The sequence below is a fragment of the Trachemys scripta genome, chromosome 8 (genome assembly GCF_013100865.1).
Source record: "Trachemys scripta elegans isolate TJP31775 chromosome 8, CAS_Tse_1.0, whole genome shotgun sequence".
In the NCBI taxonomy this organism is placed as follows: Eukaryota; Metazoa; Chordata; order Testudines; family Emydidae; genus Trachemys; species Trachemys scripta.
In genome coordinates this window covers 70,415,412-70,436,298 of record NC_048305.1, presented here as the reverse complement: position 1 = coordinate 70,436,298, position 20,887 = coordinate 70,415,412, and the positions used below count along the sequence as shown (strand labels likewise).

The 20,887-nt window shown below is 37.9% G+C and overlaps 1 protein-coding gene across 2 annotated transcripts in view; it reads right to left on the bottom strand.

Annotated features, from left to right (window-relative positions):
• Positions 1-1,298: 1,298 nt before the first annotated feature.
• Positions 1,299-20,887, bottom strand: part of OLFM3 (olfactomedin 3) — a 121,242-nt gene continuing 101,653 nt past the window's right edge. For both annotated transcript variants that reach the window (XM_034779991.1, XM_034779990.1), the window contains exons 3-6: positions 18,740-18,895; positions 14,676-14,895; positions 3,935-4,041; positions 1,299-2,631 (exon numbers count right to left, since the gene is read on the bottom strand). In XM_034779991.1, coding sequence (XP_034635882.1) covers positions 1,954-2,631; positions 3,935-4,041; positions 14,676-14,895; positions 18,740-18,895 — 1,161 coding nt within the window. In that variant the 3' untranslated portion in view covers positions 1,299-1,953. The remainder of the gene's footprint in view (positions 2,632-3,934; positions 4,042-14,675; positions 14,896-18,739; positions 18,896-20,887) is intronic.

The following is a 20,887-nucleotide window of genomic DNA, read 5'->3' as shown; positions in this document are numbered from 1 at the left end:
AAGCAAATTTTGTAATTTTTTGACAAAAGAACAAATTGTTCATAAAAAAGATTTGTGAGTCCCTCCCCCTCCCCATTTTCCATTTTCTGGTTAAAAGGATTTGAAAAAAGGTGTTTATTCTAAACACATTTTGGGGGAACAGAGCCTTTGAGTTTTGTACTGCAGACTTGTGGCTTTCATAATCTGTGATATGCATCATGGTAACGTAAAATAATTCTGTATCATTCTTCATGTTATATAGCATTTTTTTCTTTTATACCATGTCAGTTGCAAAAATAAGTAAATAAATCCTCCACAAACAACCCCCATCCCACCCTCACAATTTTGAAACTGGTAATATTAGTAAAAATCACAGATTTCATGAAAAACTTGCTTTCAAGTGAATCAGTTTTTGACCAGAGGCAGCAATACTATTTCAGTCAATATCTAAATTTTTTGCAAAGTATCTTGCAGTTTTTTTAGCCATGCAATATATTTCCCATTTAAAGTAATAGACCAGGAGAGCATCTAATAATGTATGTACCTCTCAGTAACAGGAGAGTTCATGCTTAATGTTGTAGTTGGCATTCTCAGGGAAACTATCATGCTGGATACGAGATGTCATGCTGGACCACTTTGCTGCTGCTTTTTTTGAACTGCTATATGCCCAGACAAGCCTTCCTTCTGTGGTAATGTGCTCCTGTTATTGTAGGTAATGAAGTTGGCAGATCCAGGAAAGCCACCTCCCTTCCATCCTTGCTTCTACAGTGGCCTCTATTACAGCCAGCCAGAGGAGCAGCTCACACATATAGGAGTGCAGGCTGAGGCAGCAGCCCACATACAGTCCTAAGTATCTCTCCTCTGATCCTGCAGTATTCACATAAGCCTTGAGAGCCTGCCCCCAAAGGAGGAACCCATAGACAGGTCACAGAAAGCAGCATGTAGCTTTCTGCTACAGATAGGGAGAGCTACAAAACATGAGAGGAAAATAACACCCAAAATTAGAGAGTGAAAAAATACATCAAAAAGAAAATGATTGGGAGGAAGAAAAGGTAGAAAATGGCAGGAGAGAGAAAATGGGGAAGACAATTGATGGTGGCAACAGAGACTGGCACAAGAGGATATAGGCTGATAGTGCTGATTTGCTTGCATGCCCCAAGTGTGTGTGTGTGTGTGTGTGTGTGTGTGTGTGTGTGTGTGTGTGTGTGTGTGTGTGTGTGTGTGTGTGCATCTACCAGCCAAAAGTCGGGAACCCGCTGTCATGTGTTTGATAAAATTTTAAATTGACCCATGTTTAGAACTGTGATTAAACTTCAATATATTTTATAAAAAATAGTACTTAGTTTACTTTCACGGAAGTGAAGAGATACAATTGCACAATGGTGGTTACAATGGTAGAAATACATATTGTCGATAAACTGCAAGTGAGTTTAAAACATACTGTACAGCACCGCATCAGAAATTGTGTGATGGCAAAATGAATCATATACATTTTTTCAAAGTAAATCAAATCCCTAAAATCTTTCTCTTGGAATAAATAAGAATTATGTGCATTATGCTTCAGATTGCTACCAAAATATTTCCTGATTTTGAGCAATAGACAGATTAAAAAAAGACATAAGGTAAAAAAAGACATTCATGCATTTAAGCCACCATTAGTCTCTGACTCTAATATAAGGCAGATCATAATCTTTTTAAAACTGTCTTTAGCCATTTAAACTCTCTTTAGTGCTTTTCATGACAAGGTCATGGCAGGCCTTGTTTTTTCAAGAGTTAGGATGCTTGTATTTCCAACAGGTCATTTTTGACAGGCTCAGCCATATTTGGAACACATTGCACAGTAGAAAATGCTTTCATTTTTTAATGAAAAAGAACTTAAATAAAAAGAAATCCAGAAGGATGTTTTAGAGTTTATCACAAATGACACTTTTGAAGTGTGTGGGGGGGGGGGGGGAAGAAGAGGGAGAGACAAGTTTATGTGTCATCTTCAGTCTTAATAATGTGGAAAAGGGTGACATTGAACAGGACCTGATGTCCATTATTCCAGGCATAGAGAGCTCTATCTCTTGCATTGTAGTCAAGCATGGATATATGAAAGTACTGATTATGGAACGGAATGTCTGTATACTCATAAGTGGAGGTTTTCGTGGAATAAGAATAGTAGACCTTCGCTCCTGTTAAATGTGAGTTGGTAACATACAAAGTTCCACAGATCATGAAGGATTCCCCAGCACTTCTCTTTGGATAGCCTGTACTCCAGCTCTTCATCACTTCTAACGTATCCTGGTTTAGCTGGCTGATAACAATGTTGCCTGCATTCTGATTGGTAGCATATACGGCCCACAGCCCAATTTCATCTGCCATCAGGTCAATATCTGAGAAGCCGCCCCAAGTGTAGGGGTACACATTGTGAAAGCCAGCATATTCCAGGCTACGCTGTGCAAGCACCCGTCCTGTGTCAAAGCTGTATTTGATGATTATGTTACTCTGATACTTGTTGAAATAGAGGGAGCCATTGTAGACAACATGATTGGTTCCTGCCCATTTGAATGGAAGATTGTATGTTCTTGATTCAGCCCCACTGACAAAGTCTGTGATTGATTTGTATTCACGGACAATTTTATTGTTAGTATAACTGTCCATGTACCAGACCTGAAAGAAAAATAAAGAATAGGCTGTGAACTACTGAAATAGAATCCTTGGCTGATCATGCTGTATTCTGAGTACATTTTAAAATATGTTCCAGAAATCCTGTGGCATTATAAGTTACTAGACTTGCTCATAAAACCTACAGAAGTGAAGGATGTGTCTGTATATTTATTCTGTTACAAAGACATTAGTAACACTAGCATTTTGGATCAGAACCTACTTAATAGCCTCTCCGAGGCTGCTTTCACAACAATGTCTGCCAGGGTCAGAGAAGTTTGCTTTGAGAGTGTTCTCATAGCTTGGCCCTCTGGTTCAAGGGGTCATTAGTATTGTTAATGATGTGCCCAAATTTGTGAAAATCCCAAAGATGGAAGGAAAGTTGAGTGTGACTCGAACCTTTGAGTCACACCCAGAATTAGAACTGGTTGGAATTTTTCAGTTGAAACTTTACTTGTTGAAAAATGGCATATTTTCAGGAATGAGAATTTTCCATGAAAATGTGTTTTCTGGGGTATTTTTTGTATCTTACTGATTTTTCCACTTTTTGGTTCCCCATCACCTTTCTCTCCCATTTTATCGTCCACATTTATTACTTTATTTCACTCCCCACCTTTTCCCCCTTTTGCCCCTGATAAGGGGGGAGGGAAGAGAAAGTAAAAGAAATAAAAAAAATAAAAACAAATAAAAATTTTCTTTTTGCTGAAAATTTGGAAAACTCCCCCCAAAATGAAATTTTGTTGATAATTTTTGTGACACATACTTACCTTATTTCAACTAGCTCTGACTGAAATCAAGCATACCCAAGTGCATTGATTTTTTAGTATTGGCCTTATTAGGTAAAGACCTGGATAAACCAAATTGAGGGCCTAACTCTGCAAGCATGTGTTAGTTTACGCATGTAGGAAGCTCATTGACATCAGTGAGATTACCCACATGAGTAAAGTTACTCATGAATAACTGTTTACAGGATTGGGTCCTTAGAAGATGTCCACTGAAGAAACTATAATGAAAAGAAAGAAAATAATGTGTATTTGTTTACAGAATACAGACTAGTATGCATCCTCTCCAAAACAAGCAGTTTAAAACTAATGAAAATATGCAATATGGTTGAATTATTTTTTTAAGGAGGATGGTTTAACCTTTTTTTCCCTAAAGTACTTCAAAATATAGAATATGAAAATGCAGGGCATACAAGAAATAAATGTTACGTGGTAAAATCTCATGTAGAGAAATTATCTCCTTGTAAAAATTAAAAATGCAAATAAAATATCAGAAGAACAGAAAGATATTCAATGCCGCAACATACTCGGTTATTCTTTTCTGATGCTAAAGGATCTGTCATCCAGGCTCCAAATCGGGTTCCAGAGGTCTTGACTGTAATGGGGCCTGTAATTTTCATCAATTTGCCACATGCTGAAATTAGAAAAACAAATGCAGTCTTATGAAAGCCGCAAACAATTTAAACATAACCTGACCATATTCTGACTGATGTCAAAGAGTTGTCTAGAGAACAAGACTAATTGCTATAAACCACAGAATGATTTCAGGATGTACGGAGGCCGGTTGAAAATAGCTCTTCATCCTCAGTGTATGAACATCGGTAGTTTACATTTTCTCCATTGAAAAGGGAGACAGGGATTTTTTAGAAAAGTTATAAAAATGTTTCAGAATCTTTATTATCTTTTGGGTTCAAACAAAATAAGATAAAATATATTAAAATATCTCCCCCACCAGACTCAAAAAAGCCAGAAGCTAGTCTTGCCTCCAAATGGATATGACAAATCTATCCCTTCCTTAACAACTTGACACGTCAGAGGAGAAAAGGGAAATAAAAAAAATTCTAATGCAGATTCCAGTATTGCATAATCCAAATATTAATAAATTTAAAGATTTTGAATTGACTTTCTTCAAAATTATATTCAATTTACATCTCAGTGAGGATTACAAAAGAAGCTATGTTTAAGCTCCTGCTGTCATGGAATGAATTGTCTAAGCACTAACAGCTCTATCCTGCAAATGTTACTGGCATTAATGCCTGCTAATGTGAGTTAATCCAATTGTTATCAGTCTCCCCAATACCTTGTGCATCTCAAGATTCAGGCAAGTGGAGCGGATTTCATTCTTAGAGAACTGAAAATGGCAGATCTAAAATCCCATCCATATGCCCCAACATCCCTGATTCATCCCTGCTGTCAGTTTATGCGACAATTCACAGTTCGTTATTTTCTCATTTCTCCCCACACAATCCACTCAACTCCATAGCAGCATCTGGAATAATAATCCAAGTTATAATATAATTAACTCCAATATACCATAGATAACAGTTACAGAGATAGACTCGAATGTGTAAAACCACCATAGGTTTACGAGCAAAAAACACCATAAATGAAGAAAGTAAATATGAGAATTATTCTGGAACTGTCACCACATCAATGGACATCTAATCCACCATGCTGTCCCTTGTTAGACTGTCTGGGAGGAAATAATGAGAGTCAATTTGATCTTGAGTGCTGACCTTCCTAATAATCCAAAAATCTATATTTTAGGGGACATTAATAACATGCCTATTACCAACAAAGCTCACAGGGAATTTATTCTAAATTTATATGGCCAAAAGACTTACTATCATAGAATGGTGTAGATGAATAAGTGACCCTGCAGGTTTGAGAAAAAATGATATTCCAGCTGAATGTAAATATTGAAACATTTCATGATTTTTTTTAAAAAGTATTTTAGATATATATAATTCATTCTGATATAACTGCTATTGCACATGACTCAATCTAACCAGGAAAGGTAAGAGACAAATAGAATATATCACTTTAAAATCTAAGGTATATCATTCAAAGGAGCAGGTCACATCATGATTTCATTTTGTAATTTATGTAACAGACAAAGAATGCACTGTATTGTATGTTCCTAATTTCAGCCAGTTATAATGTGGCTATTGCTCAGGTAATATCTGAGTTATCACCAAAAGGAATTCAATCCCAGGCTAGTGAAATGGGTATAACAAAAATTAACATAATCTAAGTACGTACTGAGGATTTCATGAACAGCACAGGTTGTGTTTTTACTGTTAAGGCCCTCTTCTTAAAAGAGAGCTAATTTATTAGTTAGCTGTTAATGTTGATCCACACAAGCAAGCATCTGTGTATCTCAAACTCAAGTTGCAGGATCTTGTGAAGACATACTGGGATTAAACATGTAGGAGACACCACTTTTTAAAATTCTGTTCTCTCCCCTCCCCTCCAGTTGCTTATAGTATTTAATTAACTATCTCTTCAGGGATTTTTTTTACAAAACTGCTACCAGTGTCACACATAGCCTGAATGCTACCATTCTGGTATGCTTTGCAAATCTCCATTGTGGGGAGTTGACTAATATATCCCAGTCAGGCCAAGTTTTACCCTCATTTAAAATGGCATGTCAGCAAACTCAATTTGTGAAGAATATATATGTGGAGAAGTCAGAAACCATTTGGAAAGTACTAAAACAATTATGATTTGAGACTCAAATTAGCGGAAAACATACAGTGCACTGAAAGAAATTAGAATGAAATTAATCACCACAGCTAATTTACATTTACTTGCCCTTTTTTTAACTAATGGAAAAATACAAACTGAATAATGTAAGAATTTGCTGGATACATAATTAGTATCATTCAAGTATTGTGTTAAAATTAGAATTAAAATACACACTTTCCATTTTAGAAAAATTTAGAGTCCTAAAACAAAGGATATTTTTAGAAGAAAATGGAAAATTTAATTCAGGAAGATACAGAAGTATAAAAAATTATCCCTGAAATTTAGCTCTAGAATTTACAAAATAACAGTTGGACAATTATCTTTCAAAACCCATGGTGGGCTAATCAAAGAAGAAGAAGAGGGATGAATTTAAAAAGAGACAAAACTCTGGTTTCATAAAATCCAATGGGGACAGCCCCTCAAAAAAGAACATGTTGCCTCCACTTTCTCCTCTCTCTCTGTTGCAGTTCCCAGCTTTCCCTTTCCTTTTTATTGGTAACAGAAGCCCCAAAGCTTATCTCTCTGTGCCTGGGGAGCTTGATGAATCATTTTGTGCTATTTAGAACTAACTAAGGCTATCACATCTTATACCCACCACAGGCCATCTCCACTTTAAAGTTAACTTTTGATCTAGTTCCGTAGTTTCTGGTATGGCCCCCAGTGGTGCATTGTGGGTCTGTTGGCTTCCTAACGTAACTGCTCTCATACTAGTGCACAGTGTAGACTGGACTATTCCCCTCTGTGATTTGGAGGGAGATAGGAGGAGCAATCAACGCCCACCTCCAATGACTAATGTCCCCAATCCTCCTACATCCCTTAGAACAAGCTCTCTCAGCACAACCTCTTCCCAGCTGAGACTTTCACTCATGGAGTGCGGTGATATGTGCCTTCAGTCCTGCCCTCCTTTCAAATCTCAACAGATTCCCCCACAGTTGCATGTATGCATGCATCCTTCAGTTTTCATTTGAAAAGTCTGATCACTTTTATCAACAAGATTACTTTGTGTGTGGGAGGTGGTGGTACAGAGTGATAGTGGGCAGGGGAAAAGAGAAAATAAAACTCCCATTTTTGCATAAGGCTGATGCAGGCAAAGGGCTGTCAGAATTTTGTTCAAGCACATCAGTATCCAATGTACACCACTGAGTAATCTGAATTCAGAAGGAATTGTTCAGAATGACAACAGAGGCCCCAAAGCACATCTCAACTATTTAGAACTACTTAGGGCCACTGCGTATAACCTTCATGGTTGGAAATTACTCTGAGAGTGCCACAAATCAGCTGGCCTGCTAAGTACTGACCATGGGAACAGAGTGAGGCTCTGGCTGACTGATTGGGCAGAGACAAATTGTGAGACCAGAGGAGGAAACTAATTGAGGAAATATAGGTCCCACCTCCTCATTTCACTTCCATGAATCACACAAACACTAAATCATGTGCAATGCCTTTTCGACCAATGGCACATCAGAAGAAAAGAGAATCTGATTAACAGAATGTAAAACAATGAAAAAGTAAGCTGCCCCTCTTCTCTGGGAAATATTGTACCTAGATATCATCATTTTCTCCATGTCTGTTTTGTGGAATCTGATCCTGCAAACACATTTGCATACATGTAACAAGGGAGCTGTAAAGATTTTGCAGGATTGGACCTTGAGGCAATCTGTATTTGTGTACATTGTAAAGTGCCAAGCACTCTGTGCTAAAACATGGGAAAGGTGCTGCAGAGATGACTTAAATTCCCCGTCTCGAGATGGCGTAGATCAGTGTGTGGATCCCACTGGTCTTCTCTGATTAGAAATCTAATTGGACCCCATGAAGCCAAAACAGGGGTTTCAGATCCTGTTTTAAGTTAAGTATCAGAGGGGTAGCCGTGTTAGTCTGGATCTGTAAAAAGCAACAGAGAGTCCTGTGGCACCTTTAAGACTAACAGATGTATTGGAGCATAAGCTTTCGTGAGTGAATGCCCACTTCATCGGATGCACGTTTTAAATTAGAAGGTGACCAGATTAAAAAAGGAAATAAAGAGCTGGTAAAAAAACAACATAAAATGGGGAAAATGTCATGGCTCTCCTTCCCTTGAAGTGAAAATAAATTAAAAAAGAAAAGCTCTTGGTTCAACTCATTAGATGCTTTCCGGATAGTCGGTTTCTTGTTTCCTTTGGAAACAAGATAGAAAGTGAATTCTCTAAAAACAGACCTGGAAGGCAGACATGCTGGCAGCAGAGTGGCAAAAGAGGAGATGATGGAATTATCCCCTGCTATGTCCTTTCATCAACTCTGAAATGAATGGCGGACATTAGCAAGTACAATTATATTAGACATTCATGTTAATTGTTTTACTGAATCTTGGTGTTAGCTGGAAACACCTTGTTACTATCTTTTAAGTGACTAATAGTAATACCATAATACAGGATTGTTTGCATTAGAGATTTATTTAGTGCCTGTGTCTATTTGTGATATAGTTGTGAATTCAGAAATATAGCTGGGAAAGATCAGTGAAGCAAAGAAACAATCTGCCACATGAATTTTCTACAACAGTAGTGGTGGCTAAGAAATGTAAACAGCCCACAGATTATTTTTCAGGGCCAAAAGCTCCTTTTTTTTTGACAGAAGAAAAGTGTGACAATGTAGAAATATCTCTTGTCATGGCATATAACCTTTTGACTATAGTACACCTCAGAAGCAGAAATACCAGATGATAGTGAGGAAGGAAGATCTTGTGTACTTCCAGCCTAGCAAAGAAGAGAAAATTTTGGAACATTCTTGTGAGAGCCTGTTTGATAGATTTGCGGTCTTTTTTCCAGAACAAAGATATCCAGATAGGTTTAGATAACCGCAGATTTTCAGGATGAGATTTTTCTAAAACACTGAGTATTGGTCTAAATCTGCTTCCACTGGAAAAACTTTAATTGATTTTAGTGGAAGCAGCAAGGCCCATGCTGAGCGCATTTGAAAATCCCAATGGTTATCCTAACTGAACAGCCAAACCTTTTAATGTTTGTCCACTAAATGTGATTATATAAGAAGTACAGTGCACCATCTCATGAGTGTTTGTGGCCTGATTCCCTTCTTGCACTAGTGTTACTCCATGGACTTCAATACAGCTGCTCATGATTTACACTGGTTTAAGAAGCTGATCAGGGTACAGGATGAGGAGCATATACTACCCATGAAGGCGTGTAGAAGCAGATGCACTATCCCTGCATGCTAGGGAATCCTGGAAAGCAGAATGCATTCCGGAACTCTCTGTGGGGTGGTGAGACATTGCCAGCTCTATAAGTCACTAGAACTTGTGGGAGAGGCTGGGAAGACCCAGTGAGCATATGGCTATTTTGAGGTACACATAAGAATGGGTAATCAATGCTAATATAGCCCCACAGTCTCTGTGATGACTAGAGTTTACTCTGAAGATTACAAGTTTTACCATATACCACAAACCAAAACAACCCCACTATAATGATCATATAAGTAGTTTTTTTTTAATGTAAGGTTAATTTTTAGATGCATCGCTGAAAGAAAATGAGCCGAATAAATTTAGTACAAGGACAGAATGGAAGTTTTCCTGGTTAATTAATAAATATTTGCTTATTGAGCTGTGCTAGTACCTAGTTATGAGGTTTTCTCCTTTTTCTGTCTCAAATACAGTCAATCTGGCTTTTATATGCAGATTGTTTCATTTAGTTGGATACTAAACACTGACCTGAATTATTATGGGTAAGAAACAGGGAAGAGGGAAGTGAGTCCACTCCTCAGTGTGTACACGAGCAGTTTTCAGATGCTTTACTTCTTTTGCATCCTTCCTTAGGATAAAATTTGTTATGGGAATACATTGTAAAATGAAGAGCTAGAGACTGAGCTCACCCTTTACTTAGAGTTTATGTATCTATTATCCTACTTAGCCGCAAACCAGGAAATATGGTGGTCTAGTGGCTAACGCCTGCTACTGGGAGTTGAAACTCCTGGGTTCTATTTTGAGCTCTGTCACTGACTCCTTGTGTAATCTTTGGTGTAGTCACTTACCTTCTTTGTGTTATGGTTTCCTCATCTATAAAATGGGGATAATAATTCTTACCTCCCTCACAGAACGCTGTACAGCTTAGTGTTTGTAAAGCTCCTTAGAATCTACAGGAATGGTGCCATACAAAGAATCACTATTATCAATACAAGAATCCCTTGCTAATGCTACCATCTCTTTTGCGATCAATATGATGGTATTTCTTTGTTGAATATGCTATTACACTTTCCAGGCCCCAAGCAAAAATATCAATATCAAATTTTGCCTTGACCTTGCTGTATAAGAAAGCTAAAAATGAATCTAGCATATATCTAGTCTAATAGCTTCTTTCATGTTTCATAGGTAACTGTTGTCTGAGAGAATATTGATTTACTAGACTGACCATATTATTCCTAAAAATCTGTCACTACTAAATAGCATTAATGCACAGTAGCTGATTAAATGAAGATGATAAATCATAGGAAAGCAGTGTATTACTAGAGTAAAAATTGTCCATATGTACAGCACATTATATGCAGTACAATAAGGCCTACATTTTCTTGTGTGTATCTGACTTGCATGAGTGCCAGCTGAGGATTTGCACACACCAGTGCATGCAAGCACACACACCCTTTTATATGCAGACAACCAAATTTACACGCACAAGTCATGCATATGCTAAACTGCACGCACACTTCTGAAAATATAGGCCACATTTATCAACTGCTGCAAAGTGACATTTTCCTATTATAAGGAGAAGGAACAAGTTTCACTCACCACAATGGCTTTGGAAATCATTAAATTTCAGTGAAAGTAAAATGACTGCTCACTGTATGTTAATGAATGTTGCAAGGGTTGCCAATGCAGATGGAAGATTACTTTTAAGTGGCTAAAACTGTATAAATAATGCATAATATAACAGTTATATTACTGGAAAACACCTGCTAGGGAAAAGAAGAGGGAAAACAAGTCATTACACATGCTGGTTAGATAGCTATATTGCAAGACTCAACAATAACTCTGTAATGATTCAAGCCCAGATCCTGGGTGCAGTGTTGCTGTTCTGTCCTACACTGCCATAGGATTCTGGTCCTAAACATGGCATGGACAGCCACAGTTGGGTCACCCCAGTGCAGAGGGATCCTCCAGTGGTGTAGAGCAGGCATAGCCCTTCAGTGCAATAGGCACAACTGGGGTGGTAGCTGGAGTTTCCTTATGCCCCCTGATCCCCAGATACTGTATTGGCCTCTTGGGGCTATATACAGCAAGATTAACTTTAAACTGATTTCAGGCTGCTCTAACTTGCAGGTGGGGACTTGCCAGGAACACAGTCAGTCCAGGATTAGGGGAGCACAAAAGCCACCTGACCTGTGCTATGCTTTTCTCAGCCATTACTGAGCACCTGGATCTCTGAGAATAAGAGCAAAGACAATTCTGCATTAGGATTTAAGAAGGCTGAAGTCCTTTCAGTAGTTAGCCAGAAACCCGCTTTAAACTCCTTAAGCATGTAGGCAAACCATAGGCCCTAATATGAAAATTTTAGAATGGTAAAGTCTTACTAGTGTTATTGTCTGGCATCCTCCTACTCTTGAGGCTCAACATGTAGTTGCCTGTGGACTAGGAGAATATGTGATTGCTACATGGCTATAGAAAGCAGAGGGGTACAGAGACAAGTCTAGGGAGGTGGGGAGGGAAATGAGAAAGAACTCTAAAAACAGAGAAAGAGATGAGATCCTGGCAGTGAGCAGAGAGAGAAAAGGAGCCTTGGGGAAATCATATAATTGTATCTATATAGGGAGATAACTGAGTTGCAGTGTTTGGATTCAGAATCAATCTGGAGATGAATTTCTGAGAGACAGACACAGAGAGAGAGAATACGTGTGCATGGATATGAGGGGCTTTCTAATCCTGTAGTGAAGTTTCATCCAACTTGTATACATATACTAGGAGCAGGGTATGATGTTTATTTCAATGTGGCGATGGTGTATTTGCTACTTTTATTTTATAGAACTTCTCCCCCTTAAATTACCAATATAAAAAAAAAATAGGCCCCAGAGACTTTTTTTATTGGCCAAGAAAGAAAGGAAGAATTGTATGTTAGGGAAGAACTCCTGGGAAGAGAGTTAAGAGAAGGATTTGACCTAGGAAAATAATTAAAAGGGAAGTAAAAGGTGTGGAAAGAACCCGTAGGAAAGACTACATACCGTATATACTTGTTCATAAGCCGAATTTTTTTAGTGAAAAAGGGAAGCACCAGAGAAGGTGGTCGGCTTATGAATGGGTATAGAGAGGGAGAGGTGGGACACAGCCCCTCCCCACAACAGAGGGAGCAAGGAGAGACAGCACAGCCAGCACAGTCAGAAGTGAAGAGGCGGGGCCAGAGTCTTTCCGCTTCTGGCCACGCTGCTCTCCCCCCAGGCTTCGAAGTAGCTGCAGCTCTGGGGCTGGCAGGCTGCAGCCACGCCGCTCGGCCCCATCCCCCCAGAGCATGCTGCAGCCGCGCTGCCCAGCCTGCTGGAGCAGCTCCAGCCAGGCCAGAGACATCCTCCCCTGGCCCTCCCCAGATAAGGTGGGAAGGGATGGGATGGGGAGAGTGTGGGGGTCCCGGGCTAGGGGTTGGGTCATGTGGGGGGTGTCACAGAGGTTACTCCGCTGACTCCCAGCTTCTCTCCCCGCAAAAATTTCCCCACCAGTTGCTGTCCTGGCCCGTCAGGGTAAGCAGCTGGCGCGCCGGGACACTTTGTTTACTTAGGTTTATCTCCATGCCTGCAGATGCTCGAGGTAAACACACCATCTCAGGCCAGGAGCCAAAGTTTGCTGACCCCTGAATTATAGGGTCGGCTTATGAACGGGTCATAAAAATTTTCCATTTTTACTTATCCATCTTGGGGGGGTGGTGGTGTCTGTTTATAAACAAACCAGCTTATGATTGAGCATATACGGTAACTATAACAAGGATGATTCTGAGATTCAGAATACCTCCCATTATGCAGTCAATTCATTGATTTATATTACAGATATTCACCACAAAAATGAAAACAAGATGACTGAAAAATATGTAATGCCATTTTTTTCTCCTTAATATTGCTTCAGAATAGTAACTATCGAGAAAAGTCACTATTTAGACCAAATTTCTTGCTTGCTGCATAGTAAAACATTTATTTCCCCTTGACTGCACATATATATGTTCTGTCAATGTAATAACATGCTATTATGTGTATGTATTGTAGTGGAGAATTGACTCATAAGAGATTTCTGTCTGAGGAAATCTTTCATGTATTTTTGCCCACCACAGATATGCTAATCCCATGTAAAAAGAGCTGAAAATAAATGATTTAGGATGTTAACCCAGTCTAGATTACTTTTTTTTTGGTCTTTGTCCATTACTTCAAAAATGTACATCTTCTGTAATAGGCAGCACCTCTTTCATATTTCAGATGCACCCACCACCTATGAAAGTACACACCCAAGATTTGATCATTGAGAAACCTATCATAAGCCTGAGTTCTATTTTTTTAGTGTTTAATTTTTGTTCATAGTGATTTTTTAGTTCTCATAAAAAGGGTCAGACTGAGAGAAGTGGAAGGCAAAGACTTTCAATAAATAATAATTCTTGGCTCCTAAACAGTACCTTCCAGCCAAGTATCTCAAAGTGTCTTGTCAGTTACTTTAATTGGAGCAGGCTAGGGCCTTTAAGTCCTCAGAACGTGCCTCTGAGGTAGAGAAGTATTAATTATCCCCTGTTCAGGATGACATTTTCCAAAAAGGCCTCTAATTTTGGGTGCCCAATATTAGACAACTAGTCTCTAATTTCTCTAAGCATCTACTGAAGCCAATGATTGGACATCCAAAACTGAGAGTCACACAGGAAGGTTATGGCATTGCTGGAAACAAACCCAAAGCTGTGCTTTCACCAATACATTATTTCTGCTAAAGTAGGTAGGAACAGTTCTAATTTCAGTGGATCACACCTAACCTATTATTACTAGAGGCCCAAAGTAATACAGTCTGAGAGGTCATTTTCTGAACTGGCTATTTGTAAACTTCAAACCAAGATTTAAATTTTGATGATGGTTTTTGTCATGTGGATATCTCTCCACTGGACACTGGACAGAGACCACCAATATATATCACATTGGCCACTAAAATGCACCTGGATGCAATCCTGGCCTGAGTTATATTACAACTAGTGTGAGAGAGGAAACAATCTTTGTATCCCATTAACAAGTTCATGAGCAATTCAGTCCTAAGACCCCCGTCCTTAGGATTTCCAAGTTGCCATCCCTTATAATTCTGCATCTTAACTTTCTATTAATAATGGGTCAGATTCTAATTTAAATTATACTGGTGGAAATCTAGAGAAACAGTTGACTTCAGTGAAGTCACTCTTGATACACATTAGTGTAATAGTGATCAGAATCTGTCCCAGTGTGTCAAAGAGCTGAAAAATAGAGGATCTTATGTTTCTACATCAAAGCTCTAAAATATATAACCTAGGGACAAAATCCAGCATGAAATGGTTAACTTACTGAGTTTTTTCATGCAGTCTCGAAGTCTGGTTTCTAAACTGAGCACCCTCTGGTGTAGCTCCTCATAGTCATAGGCACCAATTTCTTCCTGAATCCCAGTGAGAACTGCTGACAGATTCCTAATTTCCTCCTTGAACTGGGTGATTAACTTGGCATCAGTTTTGTACTGTTCCAGAACTGGGATCAATGGCAACAGCTCATCCATCTTTTCCTTCAACTCCTGCAAAAAGCAGTCACCTGGACATTAGAGCAGCTTAAAGGAGTTCAGTCCCCTAACACTCTTTAATGCGATATTTTGAACTGATTAATAAAATGACTTTAAAATTCTTATTGATATTAGTTTCAGATCCATTACTAGTGTATTGTGAAAGTCTAGTGAATTCAACAGTATGAGTTGGATAAAATGTAAAAGAGAATATTCAATTTCTACTGAAAATACAAAATTCATTTTTAAAAGATTGGAAACAAATCTGAGACGCGTCTTTCCCTGCACATGATACAAAACTCCTGTTGACTATATTTTTCTTGAGAAAAGGTGACCAGGACTGACAACACAGTTCGAGGTGAGGATATGGTTCTGAAATAGTGACATATTTTCACTGATTTTCTATTTAATTTTTATAAATATTAATATTTAATTTACTTTTTTTGACTGCCACTGCACTCTGAGCAGACATTTTCATTGAGCTGTCCACAGTAATGTTTAGGTCTTTTTTCTCCTAAGTGGTTAGAGTTAAATTTAGACTCCAACAATGATATGAGAGATTCAAATTATATTGGCCAACGTGCATTTGTCTTTAGTGATTTTTCACTGCCCAATCAATTAGTTTTGTTAGATACCTCTGAACTTCCTCAAATTCTTCTCTAGCTTTAACTAACTTAAATAATTGTATGTCATCTGCAAATTTTGCAACCACATCATTCTTTCTCTTTCCCAGACCTCCCATACTTAAATGTTTGCCATGTTGAAAATTGAACATTTATCCCCATTTATTGAATGTTTGTCTCTTAGCCGTTTCTAATCCATAATGGCTATTTATCTCTCATACCATAACTATAATACACTTAATATCTTTTGCCAGGGAGTTTGTTAAAATAAGTCTTAATACATTATGGCAACTGGCTCTTGTTCAGCCACTAACATGTAGCTACCCTGAAAGAATCCTAACAGATTAAAGATTTTTCTTTTATGGAAGGCATGTGGGTTTATCCTTTTCAGATGATGTTCATGTAGATGTGTTATAATTCCATTGATAATTTAAGGAAACAGCAGGACTTCCATGAGAGAGAGAGAGAACGAGATGCAAGCTTGGACAGAAGGGAGAAAAAGTGATGGAGATATAGGTTTGACAGTTGCCAGCACAGAGATAACAGAGGTCTTGGGAGCAGATGAGATCACCCAAGGGAAAGCATAAAGGGGCAAAATGAGGAGACCAAGGTTAGAACCCTGGGGAACATCACAAGATAGAAGAGAAGGCTGATTACTTCAGCATCATCTTCTGTTAATGGTAGAAAGGAAATCAGGGAAGAGTGCAATGGAAGGCCAAGCAAGAGAAAGTGGATCGGTGACACTATCAAAGGCAACAGAGACATTGAGGGTCAGAGGTGCCAGATTTATCACAAGCACTGAAATATCCTGAGGGGTGTGTGTATGCAATTTATTACATTTTCATTCATATTAGAAGATGCAACAAACAATGTGAAAAGTTTTAAAGTTGCTGTAATGGTGATCCTGTCTCTGATCATGAGATGGAGATGGATCACAGACGCAAGGCCAGAGTTAAATTTGTTTAAGGAAATTTACCTCTGAATTTCCTGCCTTTTAAGCATGTTTTGTAATAATTATAGTATTTGAATAATATTTGCTTATAAATTAATATGCACCCCCCCATTTTAACACTACCTTGATGAATTTTTTTTCACCTGGGAATTATTAACTCCAGAGAAACTCCTTAGGTGTTGGCAGTGTATTTTATACATAGCTATTTTACATAGCTAGAAAACTGCATTTTAAAATTACATATCAAAATGTTATTACTATAAATCCATTTAGAGTAGCAGGAGTTCCTTCTCTTGTTCTGATTTATAACTTTTACTCATGAGGGAACTTCCATTTACTGTATAAGTCCAGACATTTTTGAATTAAAGTGGGATGGAGAGAGGTGAGTGGAGAGTTTATGATTTTATTATTATTAAAAACAATGCATACAGCACCATAAACTTACAGCAATTTAAAACACATATTACAAGCTTTCTCTGCCCTAAAGATTTTAATGCGTGAGCCCAGTTTTGCCCCCATTGAAGTAAATAGGAGCACTGTCACTGATCTCAGTGAGAACAGAATAAAGCCCTAAGAAATTTCAATGGGTAGAATTACAAGACTGTACTATGGTGGGTATTTCATTTTAAAATTAACTTCTTAGTTAGAGCATCTTCTCATCTAGCATCTTCACTAAAGGAAGTGACGATTTTGCGATCACTGTAACTATAACGATTCTTTTGATTTTATTGGTACTACCTACACCTCTTAAATCTATTGTTACAAGAATGAATTCACATTGCAATAAAAGAAGGAAATTGCACCATTTTTGAGCTTATTTCCCCTTTGAATCGCCACATAACTCCCACTAGTATTAATAGGAGCAATGTGGGGGTATCAAGGACAGGCAAACTGACAGATTTTTGTGACTCATGAATGACATACTGTACCAAAATTTTAGTCGATCAAAATTCTGAAAGAAGGTATTATTTTGACATTTCAATTACTCTTTACTTTAATTAGCTGGCAATCTGTTTTAGCCTCCTGGAAAACTGTCAAACTGAAGCTGAATGTCCAGTCAATACAAATATTGAATATTTAAAAGGTTGGAGTAGTACAACAGGTTGCTGCCTTTGACAGCCAAGTTGGACATTCAAATTCTGGTATTTTGTTCCTCTGGAAAAAAATGTAGCAAGAATACAAAATATATAATGGCACAACACAATGTGCCATTATATATTTATAATAACATTACAAGGGGTAAAGGTGAAAACTTTCGTGAAGTTGAAACTGGCTGAGCGGAATTATACTCAGACTTTCAGCTAAACTGAGAATAATAAATAACCATACTCTCCACATGAGCTCTTATTAGTATAATTAATTACTGAAACCAATTACTGTTCAGTGATCAGTACCTCTGAAAAATCAGAACCCACTCAGTTAGGTGCCACTCCTTTTGAAAATGTAAGCCTAAGCTTTTATGTTTCAGTTATCATGAGCACCTCAAAGGACATAATGTTAATAATTTTTTAGTCTTTGGAATATATTTAATGGACCCTATCTTGCATTCCTTGCCCACTCAAAACTCTCCGTCATTAGGGCCCAGTACTTGCAATACTATGATATGTGTCTGTAACATTGTCTCCTTAGTATAGTCCAGATGGCTTCCTAAGAATAGACAATAGCAGTTTCTAACCTCTAGCACTAGACTTCATGGCAGATAGGAGGGCTAAAGTTTTTGTTCAGTGAAAAATCACTAGGAAATTTAACATGGACATTTTTTCTTACAGCACATGTGGATTAGAGGGGAGGGGGATACACCCCAAAACCAGAATAACTAACTCCCCCAACCTCTAATCAGAAACTTTTAGATCTTATTGCTATTAAGTACCAATTACAATAACTTCCCTCATTATAAACTTTTTTCTCTTCAGTTCTACAAAATGTCAGACAACTGTAAAAGTGCAAAACCCTCTGGTCATTTGCTATTAATTCCCTGGCTTCCTCATTTATCACTAGTGCTTGACTGCATATAAATCTCTCAGTATGAACTGCACATTGATACAGTAAAATAGGATTCTGTTTATACTGACATTTCTCTAACGTCTTAATAATTAATGGTCACTCCTTATTGCAGTTAAACTGAATAGGAAAAGTGATTATCATAATAAAAGAGGTTATATTATGGTTCCTTTTCAACGTTGCTTTTGTATAAGCTTTTCAAGCCGAGATCTTAGCAGTTCATGCATTGCTTTTTAGTGCATAGCTTGCAGCAAGCTTTCAAAATTATTAAAATAAAACCTACTTGAAAATGCTTTGTCATTAATGTCTTCCGATCATCTTCAATTTGCCGAAACTTAGCCTTCAGCCCTTTCATTTGTGTTTCCATTTTTAAAACATACTGGAAATCCCTCTGAGTCCGTAGGTTTAAAACTTCAATAGATTGGGACATATTCTGAACCTGTTAAAGAAGAACACAGGCTGCACTCTGTTTTTCTTTTTCTTGTATGTGTAGTTAAATGTCAAGTGATAAAATGTCATGCCTCTGTCAATGCTTGAACTGTTAGCCATTTTTTACCTCAGTGGAGCTTTGAATTCGTAACTGTAGAACAATACAGAAAGTGGGCCACATTTTGGCCTTGGTCACACGTGTAATCCCACTGAAATCAATGGGATTGTTCCACTATAAATTAGAGGAATTTGGCCCAATGTCTTTACCCATCATATAATACCTAAAAAGAAAACTGTGCACTAAGTATTTTGACAATTCAGCAAGGAGAAGAACTGTTCCAGGGCAAGGAATCATAAAGGAGGTTTGGGAGTCAACATTCCCAAAAGAATATTAGTACAGTATTCAATAAATCAGGAAAATCGGATATTGATTTGAGTTAACTTATAACTCCATGCCACTTCACTACTTAAACCAATTTATTGAGGATTTGGGGGTGTGCAGGAAGAATGGGGTAAAGTTTTGATCTTGAATTTAAATCTGTTTAAGCTTCATCAAGGATCTGAACTTATACTTGACAAATGAAATGCATGCTGCCACCCAGATAGAGTTTGTACTATATTATGCAGCACTTGCTGATTTTTTTTCAAGTGCTGTGTATACAGCATGTGGATCTTAGAAGCAATCATTTAGCCCTGAACATTGTACTACTCTATTAAAGAGAATGGGCATGATTCTGATCCTTTACGTAAATGAAAATCAGGAATAATTCTACTGAAGTCAGTGGAGTTACATGAGTGTGAAATCAGTGCAAGAGAGACCAGGGTCAGGGCCAGTGGGTCTCCTTTAAGAGATATGTACAACTTGGGCTTTTGATAAATATGAATACAAGTTTTGCAGAACCCAATATTTTACACTCTAGTGATGCAGTAGTTTAAATGTCAGTGCTTTGGAAAAACATGGTCTTGGGCTTGAGAGTGACATTTACTCAAACTAGATTTTTAAATTTTAAGGAGGGCTACACCATTGTTTTTGTTGAGTCAGCAAAATACCCTATTTTAGGGCTTGATCCTGCTCCCATTGAAGTTAATGGCAAAATACCAGCTGACTTCAATGGAAGCAGGATTGAGCCTGTAAAATGCTAGTGTGTGTTAAAAAAGCTTTGAACTGTTTTCTTTATACACTGTGCACTAGCACTACTTTAACTATAAATATCTTTACTCAAAGTTATTTATGCATGCTTCAGAAATATTTCCTAACTCGGATACAGATAATAAGATTTATTAAATTGACACCAACATTATTACTACTACGGTAGTACATTCTTTAGACTGTAACTTCTTTGGAGCCGGAACTGTCTTTTTTGTTCTATTGTTTGTACTACATCTAGTACAATGGGGTCCTGGTCCATGGATTCTCTATCTATTGTAGAGGCATTCCTAGATGCCTCTACAATAGATTTCAATCCAGCAAAGCACTTAAGCATGGGCTCAGTTTTAAGTATGTGAGAAGTCCCATTGGAATCGTGCTTAGAGTTGGGCATATGCTCAAATGCTTTGTTGGATCATGGCCAGAGTGCTCACCTATCAGGTTAAAGGCTGTTAAGCCCTAAATGACTTGGACTATCCTACTTGCCTCTTTCAATGCCATATTGCTGAAGATGGGATCAGCAAAGATCACCGTGCTGAGCCTTCTTAGTATAAAAGAGAGGCTGTTGGCAGGGTATCTATCCTTCATGATCATGAGCTTTGGAAATCACTTCCAGATCCCAGATGTGTTATCCTTCAGGATATGCTGCAAGGCACAACTTTTCCTCCAGCTATCCAAGGAGGGGATGGGTTGAGAGTTGGGAGAAGTTTTTGTTGTTTGCTGTGGAAATCATTATTTTAATTGCTAGTATGTGTTTAGTAGGGTGGAAAGCAATGCATTACATTTGAGATTTTATTATACAATTCAGTAATATAACAGGTGGCCAGACTGTAAGATATTTGATTGTTTATAGTT